Raw genomic sequence first — 25,241 nt, forward strand, 5'->3', positions numbered from 1 at the left:
TTTACTTTTGCAAAGGACATAATGAAGTTAAAGAAGGCTAACCCAATTAAATTTAAGTTCAATTTAAGTAAGGAATCAAAGGAACTTTGCACCAAATCCAAGTCCAATTTGGATTAAGATTTCAGCCTGCACATCAGTTAGTATTTCTTGCATAACTTTCGGATCAGACATCTAATCAAGATGATTCAAGTTGGACTGGAAAGTTAACTCAAAAGGATACAACTTTTTAGTTTATCAAAAGTTTGAATTTTGACGTTAAATGGGCCAAAATCATCAATTAATTGAAGCCTAAAAATCTGGAATTTTCTCCAAACAGGAATTCAACTTGTAATAGGATTCCTTGAACTATTTAAAGGCTCTTTAGGGAAAAATTCAGAAGAGGCTAATGCTATGACTAAAATGTGTTTAATACTTCAAGGAACAAGAGTTCAAGTCCAAGTGTTAAAACCATGCAAATTTGTCCAAGATCTGATTTCACACATATTCGTGTATACTTGTTTAGACTTTATTTTCTCACAACCCTAAATATAAATAAGGATTATTTTAAGGGCCCTCACAACTAATGAAACTTAAGGCAAAGGTTTTGTTCAAGCACATTGTGACCGGAGACAAATTTGCCCTAGTTCATCTTTCTCTTAAAGAAACTACTATATTTGTATGCCATAGGATTCTAAAACCAATGAGCTTTATGATCTTTATCATGTTAATGAACTGAAAAACTTTGCAGCCAATATTCTTCTCAAGTTGGTGGTTAGTCACGTACTTGGATCTGTGCATCGATTAATTAGTCACATACTGGGAGCCATGCATTGAAAATGAGAGATTGTCACTACAGAAAAAGTCCAATTGTGTATTGGGGTAAGGGTTCAACTATAGGTTGATATAAGGTACTGGGATTCCTTTATTTGTAACCGCTTGTTGTGATAATAGTGGATTCTCGGGAGTGGTGACCTTAAATTCACCAGGTGAGATTTTTGCCTTAGAGGTTTTCCCTATTCGTAAACAAATCATCGTGTCAACTTTATTTTTCACTGCATTTAACTTAGTTAGTGATTTGTTTTTGCTACCATACGTATTGCATTTTAATTAACTTAATTAATTCATTAGGGTAATTAATTGGTTAATTTATCACAATGGGTCAATACACTCTTGACCTATCAAGTGGTATCAGAGCAGACACACTTTGATTATGTTTTAATCTTTGCTGTGTGATCCATTGACTCCTGTTTGTCATGGATAAAAGACAATCTCTTATTATACCTCCTTTATTTGATAGCACTAACTATGCATACTAGAAAGTACGCATGAGAGTTTTTTGCAATCATTAGATGAAAAAGTGTGGCAAGCTGTGGAAATAGGCTGGACCAAACCAAAGGAAGCGCCCGCTGATTGGGATGATGCTAAGATCAAAGTAGCTAACTTCAACAGCAGGGTATTGAATGCTTTATTTAGTGCGGTCACGAATGAGGAGTTTAAAAAGATATCCTCTACTTAGACTGCAAAGAAAGCATGGACCATCTTCTAGACAACCTATGAAGGAACTAAGGCTGTCAAGGATTCAAATCTTTAGAGGCTTACTACAAGTTTTGAAGAGATTAAGATGGAGGAAGATGAGTCATTCGATGAGTTCTATGCAAAGCTCAAGGATATAGTGAACTCAGCCTTTAATTTTGGGGAAATCATTCCCAAACCCAAGATCGTTAGAAATGTGCTCAGATCTCTACCTGAGAGATTTCATACCAAGATCACTGCTATAGAAGAATCGAAGGACATTGACCAAATTCCTTTGACAGAACTAGTTGACAACTTGCAGACCTATGAATTGGGTTTGTCTAGGATCGGGAAATTGAGGAAGAGCAAAAGCACGACACTGAAGGCTAAAAGCAGTGATACTGATGAGTTTTCTAATGAAAAATATTCTAAGATGAAATCCTATATCACAAGGCAGTTCAAAAAGTTCATGAAGAATGCCAATACAAGAGGATTTGATAAAGACCGCAAGCAGTCCGGTTCGTCTTAGTTCAAGAACCAAGACAGAGGAAAGAAGGATGCTAAGGCAGTCAGTACACTGCTCCCTCCAGACCTAAGTGTTTCGGATGTCAAGGCTTTGGACACATGAAACAAGAGTTCTTAACGTATCTCAAGACCATTGGGAAAAGCAAGACCCTTTCTACTACCTTGAGTGACACCAAGCTTGAAGATGACTCAGATAATGAGGATGATGGAATCTTGAATGCCTTCACTACCACTGTGAATCCTACTGGGGGGATTGATGAAGAAGTGGATGAAGAAGAGGACTTGGGGGAGTCTAAGTTTGAGAAGATGGATGAACAAGATAACATCCACACAACTTATGCAAAATTGTACAAGGTCTCGGAAAAGTATGAGAAATTGTATAGGTAGGCCACCAAGAAGCGCAATGATGTGGAGCTTGAACGAGAAGAAATCTCCACAAAGTATGATGAAGCTAATCAAACTATTGGAGTACTGCGGTTTGAGAACAATTTCTTGGCTTAGAAGACCAAGAAGCTTAAGGCAAAATTGTTCCAAGTCAGAGCTCAGTTGGAGAGGACTTTAAGTGCAAAGCTTGACAAAATGCTTATCTTCTAGAAATTTACTTCTGATCAAACCGGTTTAAGGTATGATTTCTCTTCTCCCAGTATTGCTTCTTCTAGTCCTACTGCTTTTGTATCACCTGCTAATAATGTTGAATCTGAGAACAATAATGTGAAAACTGATTTAACTAGTGAGAACATAGACAAGGGTAAATCTATCTTAGGAGCACCCCCTAAGCTTGATAAGAAAGAGACTAAAAACTCTAGGGCTAAAGAATCAACATCTTTGTCATCACTGTGGAGCGATTGGATATACTCAACCTAATTGCGATAAGTGGTTAGCCACTCAACAGAACAACAGTATGATATCATCAAGAAACCAAAATTAGTTTCCATCCTCTTTTACTCCTCTTGGAGATCTTCTCAAGATCCTCACATTCCTTTTGAACTTAAATGTTTTCAATTCTTCCCCCTTACCACTGGATCAAGGGTTTGCTAAACGAAAAGATTCTTCCAATGTGTGGAAGGAAAAAGGCTTGAAGTGATTTTGTCACTTTTCTCTCTCTCCCTCTATTTTTTGCTTGCATTCTTGTGTGTTTTGTTTTCTAGTTTTGAGTCAATCTAGTTTTATACTTTGCTTTATTTAATATTTTTTTTCTTTGGTTGTTTTCAGTTTTGCTTTATTTTTTTTTTCATAAAAATAAAATAAATAAAAATTGAAAAATCATAAAAATACAAAAACAGTGTGTGTTTTGTGTACATTGATACTTGTGTACCTTGGATGGCCATTGAAACAGAGTTTTCTAAACTTTGTATCTTTTGTAACTTAGATAAGCATCTCTATGCACAACTAAGCAAGTGAGTTTTGTGGCTCGTGTTTGTGATGAGTAAGATTAAGTAATCTTTTGTACTTAACACTCATATCACTATTTTTAATGGAAATGACTAAAACATCCTAAGAGAAATGCATAAATAATTATCTCACCACTATTGCCCGCCAATCATGAAATGACATTTGTATGCTTCGGTATAGCAAAAGTGCAATGTCAAAAGTTTAACATAATTGGGAATTTCTTTTCTCTCTCTTATATGCTCATGCATGATATACTTAACAAAAGAAAAATATGCAAAGAACGATAAAAGCAAAAAATTACAAGCATGTCTTCTAGGAGATGTGGAATTATAGGATGTACCTTGAAGGCAATAGTCTCCATCAAGCTATTATGATTGTGTATGAGTTAAATTAATTTTCTCATATCTCAAATCGTCATAACATGTAAACACTTATGCAATCTTGTGATGTTTTTCACACACAACACGCAATATTCTTTGCTATTTTTGATACATGTGTAAGTACAATGTGATTTAGCTATCACAAAGGATACATGTGTTAATATATGCTCACTAAACTGTCTTGACTTGGTTTTGAAATATAAAATTGGTTAGACTTGTTGTGTGTGTGTGTGTGTGTGTGTGTGTTTTGGATCTAAATGCTTGATTTTTTTTTTTTTTTTGTTGAGAGATGTTTTTGAGAGCTTAAAATGTTGATTGGATCTTTGGTTGAGTAGCATGTTTGATTGCATTCATTTCTGTGTTTTTCTCTTCTTTGAAAAACTGTTTTGTGCACTTCTTAACAGCTTCTCGATACCTCTTAACAGCTAAGCTATCTATCGAGCCTCTTGATCTTCTTTCTCGACAGTTGTTATCGCAATCTCGATCCATTGAAGATTTTGAGAATTTGTCTCGATAGCTTCTCGACAGATTCTCGATCCATCGAAAAAGTTTCTATCTGCTCGATAGATATTGGATAGCTTCTCGATCCATCGAGGTCACTTTGCTGTGGACACCTCTCGACAGCACCTTGACAACTTCATCTGTCGAGATTTAGTGCTCGATAGCTTCTCGACACCTTTCGATCCATCGAGCTTCGTGTTTCTTTATATAGCTCAGCGCAATAATTTCTCTCATTTTTTCCGATCTCTCTCGACAGTTTCTAACCCTTCACCTCCCCAAACACTTTCCTCTCTCTCTCTAAACCTTTTACCCAGTGGATCTTCGACCTAGATTGATCTTCCTATCTCTAGTATGATCTTGTTTTCACTCTTTTTCATGCATTCCATTCATGTAGATCTAGGTTTTTGGGGTTTTTCAAAATTGATGAGGTTTTTGAAAAATTTTGGGTTGGGTTTTGCTTAAATGATCTTGTATGTTCATGCATTACATCACATTTGCATTTTCACAATGTTTCATGCATTATAGATGTGTGTTTACTATGTTGAAATCATGTGTGCTGGTAGGATTGGATTGGGCCGAGCCCATGATGTATTTATTGTTGCATGTCACATGTTCATGCATACGTACCATACTTTTCTTCCTTATTGAAATTAACTGTGTTTGGTACTTTTCTGCGTTTGGTACTTTTCTGCGTCTCTCTCTCTCTCTCTCTCTCTCTCTCTCTCTCTCTCTCTCTCTCTCTCTCTCTCTCTCTGTTAGTCTGCTTATGGCACCTAAAAAGAGCAAATCTACTCCGTCCCGGAACCCTCTTCGTTCCGGGGCATCATCTTCTTCCTCTGTTAATCCTACCCCCTCTCATGTTAGGTTCCATGATGATAAAGCCCGTAAGCACTTTTCGGAGAATTTTTCTCGATGCGACATTCATCTGGAACGCCAAGTCATCCTTTCAGATTTTTCCGATATTAACCTTCCTACTGTCATCTATAGTAGGGGTAGGGAGTCCCTCTATGACATCCCAGTCACTTGTCCCTCCATGATCATACATGAGTTCTACTCTAATATGCACGGTTTTGATTACTCTATACCTCAGTTCATCACTCGCATTTAAGGTACGCACATTGTAGTCACTCTGAATCTTATATCCGAGGTGTTACATGTTTTGAAGGTATCGCATCCTGATTACCCCGGCTGTCCTCATATGTGAACTGTGTCCAAAGGCGAACTCTCATCTCTCTTCTGTGAGACACCTTCATCCTGAGGTGACCGTCAAAACACCCATTGCTTGGGCTTTGCAAAAGGTTCGAGATTCTTGAATATGGTGATGACATTTGTTTTACATCCCTTGTCTCACTATAACTCGATTACTAAGCCTCGTGCTCACTTTTTGTTATCCTTCATTGAGAGGATTACCATAGACTTTCCCTCTCATTTCATACTCTCCCTTATAGATGTCTATGAGGATACGACGACCCATGATAAGCTTATTTTCCCTTCTGCTATCATGCGGATTTTTCGTCATGCGTCTGTCTCCTATCCCAAGTCTCTTCACTTCTCTGTGATGTGTGCCATTAACGCACCGACCGTTAGATGGAGCGAGGCCTAACTTCGACTCCTCTAACTTCTTCCGCTCCATCCACATCCGCTCCTTCCTCCGTGGGTAGTGTGACCCTCGAGGTGGTCATGGCACAGTTTCAACGCATAGATGCTCGCCTTAATACACTCACTACTGAGATGTATCAGGTGAGCACCTATGTCGGTCGTATTGCTAGATGACAGGCTCACCTTGGTGGCTTCGTAGAGTCTCCTTCTCCTTCTCCCGAGCCATCTGAGGACGAGGACGATGATAGTGACTCCGGTAATGATGTTGATGTTACTGCTAATGAGGATGCTAGCTCTTCCGGTGACAATGAGATGACTACTTCTCAGTAAATTACCCTTTGTCATTCGTGACAAAAAGGATGAGTAGTTTTGGGTATGAGAATAGTCATGTACTTAGGGGGAGAGTTAGTATATGAGATATTTTTGTTAGGGGGAGTGTTTTTGTTTTGAGGGATGGAGTGAGGACTTTTTGTATCTTTTCTTTTTTTTACTTTTTAGATATATTGTTCTTACTTTGTGATAGCAAACCTTGTACTCTTACAGTTTGGAGATTCTAGCCTTTTGCCCTTAATTTTAAAAAAAAATTTAGCAATATGCCCCTATTTCGAAACTATATAGGGATATGTCCCTATTTCGATACTCGATTACCTTAAAATCGAGTTTCAATGAAATACTCGATTCATAGAAAATCGAGTTAAACCCAATAAAACTACATAAAAAAAAAAATGCAAGGAACTCGACTTTAGAGAAGTCAAGTTCCAAAACGCTGTTATAAGGCTTTAAAATATCACTATAGGGCTTAAAAACACCACTATAGGGCTCCTTAAACTTGGTATGAGGACTTACAAAAAAATTTTGCAGAAAAACACCGCTATAGGGCTTTAAAACGTCATTATGGGCTTAAAAATGCCACTATAGGGCTCCCTGAACAGTGCGACCACACTTACAAAAAATTTTGCAGGAAAATGCCACTATAGGACTTTAAAATGTCACTATAGGGCTTAAAAACGCCACTATAGGGCACCCTAAATATGGGGCAATCACATTTATAAAAAAATTTGTAGGAAAACGCCGCTATAAGGCTTTAAAATGTCACTATAGGGCTTAAAAACGCCACTATAAGGATCCCTAAATATGGCGCGATCACACTTATAAAATTTTTTTTGCATGGAACTCGATTTCCTGAAACTCGAGTTCCATACAATTTTTTTTTTTTTTTTAAGTTTGATCGGGCATAACTCGATTTTCTACAAATCGAGTATTTAATTAAACTCAATTTTAGGGTAATCGAGTATCGAAACAAAGGCACGCCCCTATATAGTTTGCAAACAGGGGCATATTGCCAATTTTTAAAAAAATTAAGAGTAAAATGCCAGAATCTCCCTTACAGTTTCACCTATCTCTTCATGTGTTGTTTCTTTTCTCTCTTTATGCACGTGCTTCTTATTTATTGTATACAATCTTTTATATTTCTATTTCACACTAAGATGTCATGATAAGTTTTGTTTAAAGTTTTTTAGAAATACAGGTTGTCAAAGTCTTTCTTGCCATGAACTCTTTTCTTGCAAAATTTTTCAAGAGTTTATGTTAAGATTAGATTTTATTGTATTCAACAAGTGAGTATGAGTTGAGTATTTTATGACTTCTCTCATATGTTCATTTGTTTGTTATGGTTTTGTCAGAGATTTCCAAGGGGGAGATTGTTAGGACATATTTGAATCATGTTAGGAACATATGTCATTTAGAATTGGCTGATCCTTTGACAAAACGCACTTTACTTGTAATTTGGTAGATCTAGGATGTGTTTAATACTTTAAGGAATAAGAGTTCAATTCCAAGTGTTAAAGCCATGCAAATCTGTCCAAGAATCAAGTGGAGAAATGTTGTATTTTAAAACTCGACAGATAGCATTTATCGAGGTTTAAAAGGCATGTTTAGCCCGTTGCTCAACAACTGCTCGATAGATAACCTATCTATCGAGATTTACGAAAATTAATTTTTTAGATCTAATTTCATGCATATTTGTGTATGCTTGTTTAGGCTTTCTTTTCTCACAACCCTAAACATATATAAGGATTATTTTAAGGGCCGTCACAAATGATGAAACTTGATGCAAAGGTTTTGTTCAAGCACATTGTGACTGGAGACGAATTTGCCTTAGTTCATCTTTCTCATGAAAAAGTTACTGCATTTATACACCGTAGGGTTTTATAACCAAGAAGTTTCATGATCTTCATCGTATTAATGAACTGAAGAACTTTGCAGCCAACATCCTTCTCAAGTTAGTGGTTAGTCACATACTTGAATCCATGCATCGATTAGTTAGTCACGTACTGGGAGCCGTGCATTGAAAATGAGAAATTGTCATTACAGAATAAGTCCAATTATGTATTAAGGTAAGGGTTCAACTGTAGGTTGGTATAAGGTACTAGGATTCCTTTACTTGTAACTGCTTGTTGTGGTAATAGTAGATTCTCGGGAATGGTGACCTTAGATTCACCCGATAGGGTTTTTTTTTCCTTGGAGATTTTCCCCATTCATAAAAAAATTACTGAGTCAACTTTATTTTCCGCTGCATTTAACTTAGTTGGTGATTTATTTGTGCTACCACGCGTATTGCATGTTAATTAACTTAATTAAATTCACTTGGCTAATTAATTGATTAATTTATCACAAGGGGTCAATACATTCTTGGCCTATCAGTTTTTTTTTATTTGTCTAGTTTAATGTTTAGTATTTTATTTTTGTGTTTTCTTTCAATTACTATGAGTAGCTAAATTTATAATTAAGGTTGATGATGAAACCTTGTTAAGGATTATCAGTATTGTTTATGTGATTTGATTTTTCTTACAATAGCAGTTCTTTAATGATTTAAATTGTTCTTACTTCATATCAATTGACTAAGATAAGATTCTACATATGAGTTCAATCATGTTTTTCTCATGATTTAGGATTTATCTTAATTAATTGAATGCTTGGTTTATTATTTCTTGATTATAAAATTGGATATCTCTTGTGATTTGTTTGTCAACAAATATAATAGATGATTTGATTTTATACTTAAGAAACGTAAAAGAGCATGTTTTAGATATTTAAATAGAAGTTTTAATGATAATATTTTTCATGGTAGCAAGATTGATTTCTAGATTATTATGCAGTAGTTGGGAAAAATTAATGATCATAAATATATGCTGATATGACTTACAAGGTGGATTCCAAAACCTTAATTCCTCCCTCTAGATTGTTTACATCTCTTTACTGTTTTATATTATATCTTTGCTTAGTTTAATTATTTGTTTAGTTTATTTAATTTCAAAACAACCAATTTTTATTAAACTAGATTAGGATTAATTTGGTTAAAGTTTAATTAATTTTCCTATGTTCATTCAAGTCTTTGTGGGTTTGACCTTGTTCTTGTCAAACTATACTTCGGTACAGGTCGTACACTTGTGAGTATTTTAAAATTTCTCAACATTTGGATAATTCAATAATTGGGGGTGAGGGAATTTAAACCCTAAATATGGACAATCTAATATTCAATTTGAATTATGATTTGAAAAAGTTCAGACAGCTAAATTTTTCAAGGTTCTAACTGAAGAGTTCCTTTTATCTCTCTTATAGGAAAATTATTAATAAAATCTAGAACCCTAAAATTTTATTATGGTACCTCAATTGTTATATAATTGAAGTACTGAACCCGACAAGAAAATAATTTGTGTTTCATTTTTACTCACTCAGATTAAAATATATCTACCAACATAAGATTAGTGGCAGAGGTATTTTAGTTTAGATGGGCAAAATTTATAACTAATATACTTATATCTCAATATATCCATAGATATATATATTTACGCATATATATACACATGTATGCGCATAACACACACATTTACCTATATAATATCTAAGGTCAATATGGACAGTAAAATGTCACTCATATTAATATTTTGAATGCTAAATAACCTATAGAAAGATAGCATATCCACTCTATTGGTTTATATATATATATATATATATATATATATGAATAAGTTGTGTTGTATTTTTTTCATAAATGAAATTCTACTTATAATTAACATGCTATGATTTTTAATAATTTGATAAATATTAATTAAAACTTATGTAGACTTTTGTTATACTCGTAAAATGATTAAATTATAACAATTTAAAACCATATAGAAACCATTTATGCATCTAAAAACCCTAGAGTTGAACTTAAGAAAAAAAATCAAATCAAATTATGGATATTATATTGTTTCCAAATTTTATTACATACATTCTTAAGTAAAATAATCTATTATTACAAAAATAATTTGAGCTCTTACACTTTTGATATATAAAAATATTTTCTAGAATTTTCTATAAATTTGGCATGTATGGTTATTTGCAACTTAAAAAAGAAATGAGTGAATCATTGAAAGTTTGTGTTTCATCTTTATGCAAGAGATATTTTTCACCGATTACAAGAAATAAGAAAACACAAGAGAACCAACGTGGGAAAGCACTTGGGGATTCTTTGAATCATGATAAAAATACAAGACAAGTGATCATTAAAATATACAAGATAAGTACATGTCGTTGTGGAGATAAGATTTAATTCTTTTTTTTTTGAAAGATGGAAAAGAAAGAATTATTATTGATGCAGATCACATGCCAAATGATCATTACAAATCTTATGTTGAACTTTCTTCGATCATCTTCTATGGAACCTAAAAATGATATTTTTGCAAGAGACTTTTGGATTTGGTAATAGAGCACTACATGTGTAGCCAAAGCTGCCACGTCTCTTTTGAGCTATACAAAAGTTAAAGAACTAGGTTCGTGTGATATAGATGGTAGAGACAAAACATTTTTTATAATCCAAAGATGTCCCCTATTTTATAAAATGTACCTAATTAAAAATTGCATTGCACTTCATACTAGAGAACATCTCCACCTATCCCCATGTATCCAAAATCATCTTCTTATCTTATCTCATCTCTCATTTCTTTCTTCTCTAAGAACACTTTATGGATACAAAAGCTAAACTCAAATTGATGCAACCCCATTGGAGAAGATTGCATGTCAGCAATCAGAGTTCCGGCCACTATGTGGGTGAGTTTGGGGAACAAATTAGGATCATGTCCCATATTGTCTAGGTAGAAAACACAAAGTAGGGTCTTGTGGGGCCAGCCACTAGGCCTTTGCTTCACCCTGAATTAAACCTATAATGGACCAAAACTAGCCAAAATAATGGTGTTGGGTCAGTGTCTTAACAAAGCCTTGATAAGATCTATTTCTAGCTGGGGCTCTCTTTGGTTTGTAATAAGTTAAAATCTTAGAGAAGTACTCCACTAACCACTATATCCACATTGAGCCAACTTTGTTTCATTTTGATTCGATGTTGTATTGAAAAGGGCATAACTTAGACGTTCGGGGATAGAGATGGGACTCAAAGGAAAACCATGTCCATGAAAGGTGACTTTTAGAATGAATGGTGCAAAATCAAAGAAAGCAACAAAACATCACAAACATGTATCTAACCAAGATTATGAGGTCTTGGCTAGAGGGGATGAAGACATTATTAGTTAGCTTAGCAATGTGCAAGTCACGACAACCGTTAGATGGTCATTGGCATAATAGCATTGTGACTCTGAAAATAAAGCCAAATGGCCCAAACATGAGTGGTCACCTTCCAATCAGGTCCACCTGTTTTCATCAATGTAGGCCCTTCATAGACCTTTGATAAGGGGCACACAGTACACCTGGTTACTGAAGCTTGGCCCTTTCTGCGGGAGATTTGTGGTTTCTTGCTAAGTTGGCCCATCTTAGGGTATCCAAATCCATAAGTCATTGGCTTAAAAAATGAAGAAGCAAATTTGATGGTTTTGATGGTGAGGGAAAGCAAGGATGAAGCCACTTAGGGCCTGTTTGTTGTTTAAACAACATTACACGTACTTTTATATACTTTTTCACCCACATCCACACGTATTTCCAAAAAATACAAACAACGTTACTAGAACAACATTACCAAACAGGCCTAGACTTTCTAAAAATTTACTGTTAATTTTATTTTCAAAACTTTTTTGGGTATTTATCTAATTGCACCCATTTGCAATAAAGTATCAAGTTAAGAACTGTTTATATAAATAAAAGATAACATTTCTTCCAAAATAAAATAAAATAAATTGTAATTAATTGAAGAATCCTCTAACATTTCTTCTTTGCAAAGGGTGAAAAAGTACAATTTATTTCTGGAACACGAAGTTCCGGATTTAGCCCAAAAGATTACACTAAAGAAAAGAAAGAAAAAGAAAGTTAAATTTATTCCATTAATTAATGTCTTGAAACAAAAGGGAGGGATGGGTTCAACAGAATAGGATATAATTCTTTTACTTTGTCCTTCCTAGAAAAAGATCCCCTCCTTATGAGAAGAAGGGTGGTATTTATAGAATTCTTCACTGGGATGTTTGGACATGAGTTTTAGCATCCTCAAATCATTAATGGCCTATTCGGAAGTTTAAAAAAGGAGGGGGAGTAGAGTAGAGGGAGGGAGATTAATTCAATTACCTTATTTTGAAGTTTTTTAAGGGAGGAGGGGGAGGAGTTTGAAGGGGTTTGGAGGGGTTTCAACCACCTCTAACCCCTCATTTTTTATTCCCCCAAATTGGAGAGATTTGGAGGGAGAGTAGAGTAGATAAATTATTGACTAGATAAATTTTCCAATTTACCATTTCTAAATTAATAATAGACCAATGTTGCAAGTCAATTTTTAAATAGGGGTAAATTTGTCTATTTTAATAATTTCCTCTCCTCTCCATCCTAATTTTTAAAACATCCAAACAAGGGAAAGGGCTAATTACTCCCTTCTCCCTTACTAATTTTAAAAACATCCAAACAAGGTGGAGGGGAACCATTCTCCTCTACTCTCCTCCCCACTACTCTCCTCCCCTCTACTCCCCTCTACTCTCCTCCCTCTCTAAACTTCCAAACAGGCCATAAGTGTTTATTTGGTTGGAGGGGTGAAAAAATGGGAGAATAAAAAAAAAAAATGAGTTTGTAAATTCACTCATATAGCCTTGTTAAAAAATGATGCCCAAGTAAAACAAAAAAGTTTCCAACAACCAAAAAAAATATTTAAAAAAATCACCCAAATTTATTATTAAAAAAAATCATTCCCAAAAAAAATGTAAAAAAAAAAAAAAATACATGTATAGTTAAACCAAAAAAGAAGAAAAAAATAATAAGAACAAAATTAAACTTGCATCACGCCCAGGAAAGGGGGGAAAAAAGTCAAGAAGCCAACCAACATGTCCACGCCTAGGAAAGCAGAGAGAGAGAGAGAGAGAGAGAGAGAGAGAGAGAGAGAGAGAGAGAGAGAGAGAGAGAGAGAGAGAGAGAGAGAGTAACAAGAAAATCCACGTAACAGGAGGGAGTAGTTCAATCATTGACTGCAACTATTCGCATCCCCTCTATTTTCTCTTCAAATTGGAGAAATAAAATTTTGGTGGGTCAAGGGAGAAAACATATGGCCTCCCAATTTTCTATTAAAGGAGGATTTGACAAAGAGTGAATGCATTTAATGTGGTAGTGACATTTACCCCCTCAAACAAACAAGCTAACCAAAGTAGTGGAGGTTTCCCAGACAAGCTAACCAACTAGATAATGGAAAAAGATGGAGCTCGAGGCATTTGCAAACTTCTTCAGATTTTTGGATGGACTAGTTCATCAATTTAAAAGTACATTCAATTTGATCTGAGATTGTTGATACAGTCGGATGCTCATTCTTGGGAATGAGAGGCTGTTAGCTCAGCCATCGAATACTTGACTATATGAAGGGGGACCCATTTGTGGACTTTTGGGCCTTATGAAATCAACCAAATTCAACTTGATTATGATTTAGACCCCAAGTAAAAATTGCGGCTACTACCAATTTAAAGCTTGATTGTGTACATGATTAGCTAATTAACAATTTTAAGCATTGATTAACATAAATACTAACACAACCACAGAAAATCTAAGGCATAATAACACACAAATGTCTTATTAAAGAAAAAAACCTGAGTGACAGGCATTAAAAGTTCTTTGTCGCATCACCGCCGAAAATGATCCAATATAATAAATAGTTGCAGTATATAATACTCGCAATAATAATTCATATATATTTGAGTTTAATTAACTTTACGGTACTACTCTATTAGGCTCCCCTGTATTAAAAATCATTAAGAATGATATATAACAATCATCTCTTTTATAATTAAGAATTTTTTTTTTTTTTTTTTTGAGAATCCAGGCCGAGGGGCCCTTGTTTTATTCATTGATAAAAGAAATTACAATGCATCTCTAATAACTAGAGGAGCTATATCATCAGGAATAAACTCAAACCAAACCTGTAGCTCATTACCTAACTTTGAACGTTTGGCAAGAAAATGGACAACTGAGTTGCCTAAGCGTTTGACATGGGAAAAGTTAAGAAAATTCTACTGGTTTACATTGCTAGTACAATGTAAACCTATAAAAGTCAATTTAATTATATATCATATATGAAAACTTATTTATTACCTCGCTAACATAAAATCCTAGCTCTGCAAGGGTTCCCTATTGTATGACCTAGCCATTGGACTGGGATGAAAAAAAATCATGTAAGCATGATCGTCATAAGCTTTCAAGGCAATGTGGACCATATGCACACCTTTTTTGGTAAGAACAATTTGAAGTTACTAGAATGATAATATTCATCTGTCGTTGCCTTCACAAATCACAGACATTGATTTTAAGATGAATCCATCAAATATGACACCTTTGAATTCTAAAAATTTTGAACTAATTAATACTTTGACTGAATGACTTGTTGTTTTATATGGGCATGCCATGTTAAATCGAATCTGAATGTGGATCAAGAGTTTTGGACTTGGCTTGTTTTATATATGCTTCTTATACCTACCAGTGACAGTGACCAAAGCGTTATCACAGTACAATTTACTTTTTTTACGCTTCAGAATTCAGGTGCTAAGAACGATCTTTTAAGAGAGAGAAGAGTGAAGAAGAAGAAGAAAGAGAGGGAATTATTGTTTTCTTTCTTGTACTCTATATCAATTTTACTATATCTAATCTACTAGTACATCTATCTGATATTGTGATTTTTGAAAGCATCAATTATAACGAGTTTGCAACAGGACTCGTATAAATCTTCTTTTAGATAGTGATGCTTGAAGTTGGATTCTCACAAGCAAAAGGGTGGATTCTTTGGTGGATTTGTGGTGGTGATGAAGGCAAATAGAAAGGGGGCCATCGTGTTTTCACATGATGATCAATGAGGAAAAAATGACTAGACACCATAGTCTTATTTGAAATGTCATGATCATTTAACTCAGCTGGCTTTGGAAGATCTTTCAAATTGATACATCACATTTTTTTTTTTTTTTTTTTTTTTTTTTTTTTTTTTTGTGATGGAGATACATCACATGTTGGTAGCCCAAGAATGACAACGTACAAGTTGATGTGTGTAGTTTTTGGCTCGAATCCATCACTTAGGTGTCATGCTGATAGCCGATATGTTCACTAGATAATATCCTGTGCGATGCACGAATGCTTGGTAATTTTATTTGTAAAAATTAATATTTAAAATAATAAAATAACATCTAGATAAAATGTAGACTTTATTTCTAAAATCAAACACTTCCTCAACCACTTCATTCTCACCACCAAATTCCAAGACCCCAATGTCAAACACTTTGTTCATAATCTAAATTAAACAAAATTATTTGTGTACTAACATAAAGAGAACGTAATCAAAAAATGAAAAATAGGCTAAATATACTTCCATTTATCAATTTTTAATTGCCTCTAATAGGGCCTTTATATGCTTTTTTTTTTTTTTAAAAAAAAAAGAACAAAGAGAATACTAAAATTCAAGAAAAGTATAAGCTAAAATGGGGAGAACTAATCTTGTATTATTAATTTTACACATGAGCTTTGTCATCATATAGAGAAGTAGATCAAACTAATTAACTTACAATCATATATCAAAACTGTAACAACAAATCAAATAATTTGAAACTAACCCTAAAAAACTGCAACAACTATAATTAATAGAACTAACAACTAAGTAATCAAAGAGATATATGTGGATGAGTACTGTACGTGAAAGATAGATGAGAAAGAACATAAAATTTATGTGAAGAACTACTTAATTGTAGCTTTGATGGAGAAAACTAACAATATGACTGTAGTATGTATACCATTTGCACACTATTCTTGAATAGCTACAACTAAACTTGGAGTTGCAACTAAAGTTGAGATAATTTGGATTCACAACAAAGAAAACCCCAAAATAATCATCACTTTTTTTACTTTTATGGTTGAGACTCATACGAATACCACACTAAATAGTAGTAAAAAATTAAAAAGAAACAAATAAATTATGAGGGCTAAAACAAAATCAAAAAGCATATAACCTATGGCAAGATGAAAGGCTATGGGTAGGTGTACATAAAGTAGCAGAAGTGTAAGAGATGAAAACCAGTGAGAGGAAACATGAAAAGTTTTGTGCTTTGTGAGAGAGAGAAAAGTATTGAAACAATAAACCTAAGAAAACAAAGAGTCCTTATCTTTTAAATTTTAATTAGTCTTTATTTCTAATATGGCACTTGTGGAATGTTCTGATATAATGAATCTAAGAAAATAAAGAGTTCTTATTCTTTAAATTTTAATTAGTCCTTATTTCTAATGTGGCACTTGTGGAATGTCCTAATATAGTAAATTTAAGAAAATAAAGAGTTTTTATCTATTAAATTTTAATTAGTGTTTATCTCTATGTGGCACTTGAGTAAAAAATTTATCTGAAAAAAATTTCTTATGAAAGTGAGTGTCAAATGGTAAAATCTCCTACTCTTTGAGATATCTGTTTTTGTATTTATATATATAGATTTTGATTATTCAATATTCTAAAAACATAGAATCTTATGTGTGAGGAGGAAATAAAGGTATTTTTAGAATACTAAATAATTGGTTCAGACACTGAAAATTGGGGTTTGTGTTTAATGGGCCAAATCCATTGACTAACCCAATATCTTTGAAAGAAGAAAGAAAGTTGTTTTCACTTGGTATGTGTCTAGTTCTTTATACAAAAGAGGGACAGTCCACAATAATCCTTTTTCTTTTGGTGGGGCTTTACAATTGATTATATAGTACTCCTATATAAATTTTGGTTTTTTCTGATACTCAAGTGCATTCAGAGAGTATGATATATAGGCTGGCCAGAGACAGAGATGGCACAGAAATAACACTTGGTGCAGTCATTGTAAGTTCAATGTGATCCTCAAATATCTGTAAATTGAGAAGGGATCACTTTGTAAACTGTCAGTTTCCAGTTACATGATGTTTGAGTTAAAAAAGCAAGGGTGACTTTTATTTTTTCCTCATATTTTTATATATTTTTTGACTTCATTGTTCAATTAAAGGCTGATTTACATAATCAACAATAATGATCTTTTAAGAGGAGTCATCTCAACCAATTTTATATCATCATTCATGTTAATCATTCACTTTGTAAGCAACCTTATTAGGCTCTGTTAAATTAAATTTTGTCCTCTTTCATGTTATAGATTCTCAATATCTCACAAAATTATTTTTTGATTGCTCTCAAAGTAAACCCATAGGGTTTAGAAAACTAGCCTCTAATTAAGTCACCAATACGGTCAGACCCCAGTTCTCCCTTAAAGAGGAGGCAGCCAAATATTACTGGGCCATAGTTATTTTATGGCAGTCAAAGATTTCTTAGCAAACAAATTACTTTGATTTTGTTAAAGATTCCAATAAATTAAATAAAGAGTGACTTACAAGCTCTCAAAAGAAGCTAGGGTGGGATCTATCACAAAAATTCTCTATATCTCTATGTGTTCGAAATTGTCTAACGTTTCTATCGTTTCTCTCAAAAAAAAAAGAAATTGTCTAACGTGGGGTTAGTAAGGCCCGCAACAGCAACTCCTAATGAATGATGCATATAATTCACCTCTAGTCTATGGATTGTCAAGCTATTATGGTCAAGATGAAAAGAATGACATTAAATACTATTATTAGAGCAACTCTTAAAGAAAAAAAAAAAAGAAAAAAAAAAGATTTGATTATTATTAATATGGTAATTAAAGAAAAAAAATGAATGATTTCTTTCCAAAACCCCTTACACCATTTGCATAATAAAATGTCATCTACATAGATTTTTAATTAATGGAAAGTGATAATGATAAGATAAACTATGAATGAAAATCAATTAAGAACCTAATTCAAAACTCAAAAAACTCAAGTAGGAGACTAAGCAGGAAACTAAATAAATATAAAATCAATTAAGGAACGTAATATGTTGATCCTCTAAATCAATTATCTCTACCTTTGAACTTTATTGTAGGGTGTAGATTGGTATTATCTTCTTGAATGATTTTGGAGCCCGCTACGTCAACATTATAGTTGTTCAATTTTACGAGATGTATCGCTTGGTGTGCTAAAAAGCCTAAAATCAACATTGCTAACATGCATGATATTGGTTGAAACTTGAAACCCCCCGACTCCTAGTCCTAGGTCATTGACTCAAATTGTTATTTTCACTTAATTACTTTTTTGAATTTTCTTATTATGTAAGGAAAATGTTTTTCTTGTTGAGAGAGTAGTTTGTATTTTTTTTTTTTTTTTGTTATCCTACACGTAATGGGGTCAAAGATTTAAATATAGATAAGACCATAAAGATTCTAGTTATTTAAAAATAAATTATATATATATATATATATATGTATAAAATAAAAGTTAAGAAAAAGCTTTGGCCTATGTATGAAGGTACTAGTTTGAAAGCTTTTGAGGTGGCAAGATATCTAATGTTGAGGCTAAAAGATGTATGCATGAGTTTTGTAATAGATTTTAGGGCTGAAGATGTCCATTTGGCGATCGAGAGAGTGTCATACTTATGAGCTTAGTTGATTTGCGTTTGTGGTTCATGAGAATCAATTGAGGCTAGGGTTTATAATCATTAGCTTTGATAGCGAAATTTTGTTTGTGTTGTCCATGGATGTAAATATAGAGTTCATCATGAAATCAATTCAAATTTTATGTCTTGTGTTTATGATCGGAGCTCATAAATGTACACATGAAATTGGCCTATATAAATTAATTTATACTATTTTAAGACCATACTTACAATATGCATGTGTATAAGTATTGTAATAACCTTGGGGTGAAAGATATTTGAGTGTGAGTTGGATATGATTTTTAGTATATCAGGATTTAGGAATTGTAAGTGCTAAACTCGAGAATTTGAGTGGCTTTTGTAAAGGATTATTAGTGTGTGGTTTATGCAATACACACGTAAAAATAGTAGAAGCCCATCTTCCCATAGCCAACAGGCACTTGAAAGCAAATTCCCACTGTGATGGGCAAGAAATCCTAGAATCCAAGAAAACACAGCTCTTTGTCCCCCACCATGCCCAACACACACTTCTGGTTTTCACAGAGGATGAGAAAGATGAAAAAAGTTTTGTTTCTCTTGTACCCCACTTCTCTTCTGTAACTATAACTAAAGCAAAACTAATTCACATCATGTGGGTCTCTCCCAAAAACCTCCAAAAATAAAAAACACCCTCATCATATAATATTGTAGATACAGCAATTTATTATTACAAAGCTACCTTCCCACTACACTCAATCATTTCAAACCCCTTGAGCTCTTTCCAAACAGCAACACAGACGGCAACAAATTTCACTATTTTTTAACAACATCTAAGATTACAAATTAATCTATTAATATAGCATCACTTTTATATAAGATCACTATTATCATCACTTTTATTATATATCAATCATAACTTACAACCTCGACAGCTGTGAAAGAAATTGTGAAATTTATCGTGTATATATATGCTTAATTATTTATCTCTCTATAGAATCCCATAAGCGCACTTCCCTCCCCTTAAATACCTTTAACACCTATGACATAACTTTCAAACAAGTTCCATATCCCATCAACAATTTGAGAAAAGTTTCAAGTTTCAGACTTTCAGCCATGTCTATCACAGCACTTTCAGACCCAGATAAGTTTTACAAGAAAGCTTTCCACCGAAGGAATGATTCTGGTGAGCTTCATGTGTTTGAGGCTGCAAGGTACTTCTCTGGATACAATGAAGCTGTTGAAGGCTACAACAGTGCAGCTTTTACTCAGAAAATTACGAGAGAAGAGAGGCTACAAGGTTACAAAGGAGGTAGAATGAGCTTAGATGTGCCAATGAGAAACTCAAACTCTCTTCCTCAACAATCTCATCATGGAGTACAAGTACTGGAAAAGCAAATGATCATGAAAGAAAAGAAGTACAAGCAACCAAGCTCTCCAGGTGGGAGGCTAGCTAGTTTCTTGAACTCACTTTTCAGTCAATCAGCTTCCAAGAAGAAGAAATCAAAATCCACCACACAGTCTATGAAAGATGAAGAGGAAAGCCCTGGTGGAAGAAGGAAAAGGAGGATTAGCATTAGTCATTTTAGAAGCTCAAGTACTGCGGATTCCAAGTCCATATACTCTTCTTCAAGTTCAGGTTTTAGAACACCTCCTCCATATGCACAAACTCCTACTAAGAGCTACAAGGATTTAAGAAGCTATTCAGATCATAAACATGTGGTTTCTTTGCCAAAGTACAATAATGATGGACAGGTAAGATCCACATCCTTGCACAATGAGGTCTTGGATGATCAGAAATTCAAACTGAGCAATGGGATTTCAGAGAAATGCAAGAATCTTGGTAATGGGTTTTCACAGAAAGATAGGATTTGGTTGGAAAAATGTCCATCAGATGAAAAGGATTTCAGGAAGTTCAGTGAGGTAGATGATGGTGCAGAAAGTGATTCAAGCTCTGATCTTTTTGAGTTGCAAAACTATGACTTGGGTTACTACTCAAGTGGTTTGCCTGTCTATGAAACTACCAACATGGATAGCATCAAGAGAGGAGCACCAATTTCCAATGGTCCTCTATGATATACTGTATATTTCCCCCTTGTTGTTTGGTTGTTACTTCTTGTTGATGTTTAGAAGCTGTGAGAAAGAAAATCTACTAGATTTTGCTGCTGCTTCTTCCTTCTTTTTTTTTTTACTCTTATCTTCTTTGAAAGTTTTTGCAGTGCTTTTTTGCTGTATGTACAGTTTGGAATGTTTGTTTGTCCTTCATTTTTTTTTTTTTTTCCTTTGCTTTTCTGGCTATGTTATGGAGTGCAAGAACATCAAAAGTCCAACATTGGAGTGCCATGACTAGAGATTTCCACTAATTAACAGAGAAACAAGACATCATCACCCCATGTGGATTGCATCTCTTAATCTTTTTGACTTTGGAGAAAGTAGCAATAATTAAATAAACATAATTGTATTAGTTTATTAGTTTTTTCCTGCATGTGTGGTACATGTAAGGCTTTTATTATTATTATTATTATTATTATTATTATTATTATTTTTCATTTTTCCCACTTTGTTTGGTGGGTTGGGGGATCAACAAATCTTATGCAGATCTTATATGCATGCATATTGTAGCAGATATGATGTTTCATATGCAAATTGAAACCCCCTGTGTATGAGTGTGTGTATTTTTGGCTGAAAGCCGGCCAGAGACAAATTTAAACAGTTTAGGCAGTTTGTTTGAACTTTTATCACTATTTGGCTGGAGTATAGTGTGTGTCAGTGTCAAATGTATGCAGCTTTATTCAATGGAGGTCCAAGCAAGGAGACGGGATCTTATGGATAAATTATGATTTATCACAAGAGTTTAAGATATCAAGAAGTATAAGAATTTATGAATTTAATCATTTAACTATTATTCTAAGGTCTAACACACTTTATCTTGTATGGAACAAATAAAATTATGATGAATTTAATTGTTTACTGTTATTCTAAGGCTTAAGCAAATTTGAGGGGTTTATGTCATTCTATCTAAGGCACTGACAGGATATATCACATACATGCAGCAGTGTAGAGTGGACATTGTTTGATTTAAGTTCAGAAATTGGAAGGGAAAACATAAAGTTCAAGTTCCGTACAGGCCCATAATTTCCCCTATGTTGCACTTCTTTTTAGCTTGGCTCAAATAATTAGGAAGTTGATAAAATGATATTCATTTCTGTCTAATCAGAAGATCAACATAAAAAGGCAACTAAAGCTTAGCACTAATTTCTCAATATTAGAGACAGCATCCAGACAAAGCCTAACTAGGTTCAATATTCAAGATCGGTTTCATTGTAAAAAATAAAAGGCTTTAAAAAGTTATTATATTAATTTCCTGGCAAAAAAGATACCTAATGTGTATGATGATAAGATTATGCTTGGATTTTAAATAAAAAAAATTATACCAAATAAAAAATTGGTTTTGAACCCTAAAATATCTAAGCAGCGGATTAATTGATCAAGTTATAATTTATTCCAAGCTGATAATGCAAATAGATATCTTTAATGGATGCGCATGCCCTAGCTATGAATCTATGATTCAAGACTAATGGGGCCAAAAACTTTCAATCTTTTCTTTTTTTTTTCTTCTTTCATATATATTTTCCAGTAGAGTTTCACATCATTTTAAGTTGAAAAGTTGTCACCAAGACCAAACCCAGCATATACATAGGCTAAACAAGAGCTATTTGATTGACAAGTTAGTTCATTTATTGTTGCCAACGAGAATGATTGTTTGTATTTTTTTGAGCACTTGACTATTTTCCTAAATGTGTATAATCTCACGGTCCCTCACAAAATAGGTAATTACAATAAAGAATCCTTGAAATTCAAGAATTGCAAATTTTAAAGATTGTATGTATGTATGTATGTATGTATGTTTACGAGTGCATAAATGCGTGTTAAAGCTCAAAGTTGGTGCTAGGTCAATCATGGAACCTGTGGATAGCCTTTAGAAAGAATGACACCCAAAAATGATGCATGGGGTACCAAAAAGTCCTTGAGAGGCATGATATATACAAATGATGATGCATGGGGCACAAAAAAAGGTTCCTCCAAGCATGTAACTATCCGAGTGGGTGGAGGGCCCTAACATGTTATGATTCAAAGTGAGATGTTATTACAAAGTTTCATGCCCTTGCCCACGGACCCTGATAGATAGCATCAGATGAAGAGAAAGAGAGACGTGCAAAACTTTCCTGGTCGACAATCAAATCCTCCTTTCTTTTGTAAAAGCTAATCTACCTAAGTGAAAAAACACTGCAAAGCACCAACACCATTCTGCATCAAATCCTAACCATTGAATCCATCAATCAAACACAATGGAATTCACCAATGTATCAAATCCAACTCTCCCGCTTAACGTCTTGATATAACCCAAAAGCTAAGCGTATTAGTTTAAGCTTAATTGCGTTATATTAATTTTTTAGTTTTTTTACTTCTTTTTCTTTTTTTAAGTGAGAGTTTCTCCTATATGTGTATACCCAACAGTCAGGAAGATCATTTTTGTTTATGGACAACAGGTAACACTACTAACTATGCTAAATAGAATTAGCAGTGCAAACAACGAGTCCATACACAATGCCAACCATGAATATTAATCAATCAATCAAGTTCTCGTTGGATTAACATCTCAGTAAGTTATTTGTATATATCATCAATTTTTTGAATCCTCAACTAATTATTTATTAATCCATTTTTTTTTTTTATTACTTACCTAGTAACTATGCCTCAAGCAGTTTCATTCTGAAACTTCTCCCATTAACAGTTCATAATGCATTATTGTCATCATCAAAGTAACCTCCAAGATGATAATTAATCATAAGTGCAATTATTAGATCGGGACAGGTGTTGTAAAGAGTCATTTACTCTTCCTTCTTTTTGTGGTAAATATAAAAAATCATTTTTACTATACTATTTTTTTTATACATTAATAATTGAAGGCAGGAGATTTGAATCATAGATGTTTCTGTTTGAAATATCAGGATATACTAGATATCTATAATCCTAGATACACGTTCTATCATAAATGATAGGCCAAGAATGTACTAACCCCTTTGTGATGAATTAACAAATTAATTAGCCAAGTTAATTAATTTGTTAGGTTCTAAGGAATTAGGAACTTGTATTAGAACTTCATTTTGTAATATTGGCAAACCATGATCAAAACGTTTTAGTCTTGTTTAGACTTGCTCAAAGTATATGCTTTTTATGTAAAGTTGGAATTGAGTTGCTGCAGGATTTACTGTGTAAATCTGTCTGGCTTGATCAATCGAGAATTAGACTCGAACAATCGAAAGTCGTGCAGATTGTTTTTTCTGCAGAATTTCCAACTCAGCCCAAGCCTGTTTGACGTGTGGGTTTTATGTTTTGTCTTAAGTATAAAAAGGAAAACCCTAGCCACATTTTGAGGTTGCTCTTTATGTTGTGTATGTGAATCTTCTGTGAGATCAAGAGGTGGTTGCCTTTACACATACTTAGGGTTTCCAAGATTCAAGATTATGTCAAGGACTTGGTGATCAAATCAGTTGCAGATTCAAGAGTTTAAAGATACATAAGCAGAAGTGCTTGTACTTACTAGGAATCTAAGAAAGAAGTAGTCCGTGGACTCGGAGCTATCATGGGGTCGTGGTAGTAAGTTTCCTACTCGAGGTAGCAATAGTATGTTAGTAGTCTAAGTCGCTATTGTGTAAATTTCAATTCTTTCATAGTAGATTCAGTTTTACCTTGAAAATAGATAAATTAAATCCTCCCCAGGTTTTTTACCAGTTTGGTTTTCCTGGGTTATCATATTGTTGTGTTCTTTATTTTCCACACTTGTCAATACTATGATTTATATGTGTTAACCTAGATTTACATAATTTACCTAAGTTAATCACTTAACTAAATAACTAGGTTAATCTGGTTTTATTTTAAGGGGTATAAAAATGAACATAATTAATTCAATTAACATGCAATACGCGTGGTAGCACAAAAAAATCACGAAATAACTAAATGTAGTGGAAATTAAATTGACACGGTAATTTGTTTACGAATGGAGAAAACCTATACGACAAAAACCTCATTAGGTAATTTTAAAATCACCACTCTCGAGAATTCACTATTATCACAACAAGTGGTTACAAGTAAAAGAATCTCAGTACCTTATACCAACCTACAGTTGAACCATTACCCTAATACCCAATTGGACTTGTTCTATAATGACAATCTCTCCTTGTAATGCACAGCTCCCAATACGTGACTAACCAATCGATGCACAAATCCCAGAACACGGCTTACTCACCAACTTGAAAAAGAAGTTGGCTGCAAAGTTCTTCAGTTCATCACATGATGAAAATCACGAAACTCTTTGGTTACAGAACCCTACGATGTACAAATACAATAACTTCTTTAGGAGAAAGATGAATTAGGGCAAA

General features: G+C 33.8%; 1 protein-coding gene across 1 annotated transcript; it reads left to right on the forward strand.

Moving 5' to 3' along the window:
- Positions 1–5,876: 5,876 nt before the first annotated feature.
- On the forward strand, positions 5,877–21,222 carry LOC115981443 (protein BIG GRAIN 1-like E). Its single transcript, XM_031103592.1, has 3 exons — positions 5,877–6,029; positions 6,066–6,189; positions 19,679–21,222. Exons 1-3 carry the CDS (start codon positions 5,877–5,879, stop codon positions 20,872–20,874), a joined length of 1,473 nt encoding a protein of 490 aa, XP_030959452.1. The 3' UTR covers positions 20,875–21,222.
- The last annotated feature ends 4,019 nt before the right edge of the window (positions 21,223–25,241 follow it).

This window comes from Quercus lobata, chromosome 3, assembly GCF_001633185.2.
Source record: "Quercus lobata isolate SW786 chromosome 3, ValleyOak3.0 Primary Assembly, whole genome shotgun sequence".
Lineage (NCBI taxonomy): Eukaryota > Viridiplantae > Streptophyta > Magnoliopsida > Fagales > Fagaceae > Quercus > Quercus lobata.

What these genes read in the sequence shown, in the direction of transcription:
- LOC115981443 (XM_031103592.1), top strand. Translation starts at nt 5,877, where the DNA reads ATGGAGCGAGGCCTAACTTCGACTCCTCTAACTTCTTCCGCTCCATCC. An exon ending in TCACTACTGAGATGTATCAG is followed by an intron (nt 6,030 to 6,065) that starts GTGAGCACCTAT and finishes GCTAGATGACAG; the next exon opens with GCTCACCTTGGTGGCTTCGT. An exon ending in TGAGGATGCTAGCTCTTCCG is followed by an intron (nt 6,190 to 19,678) that starts GTGACAATGAGA and finishes CTTTTATATAAG; the next exon opens with ATCACTATTATCATCACTTT.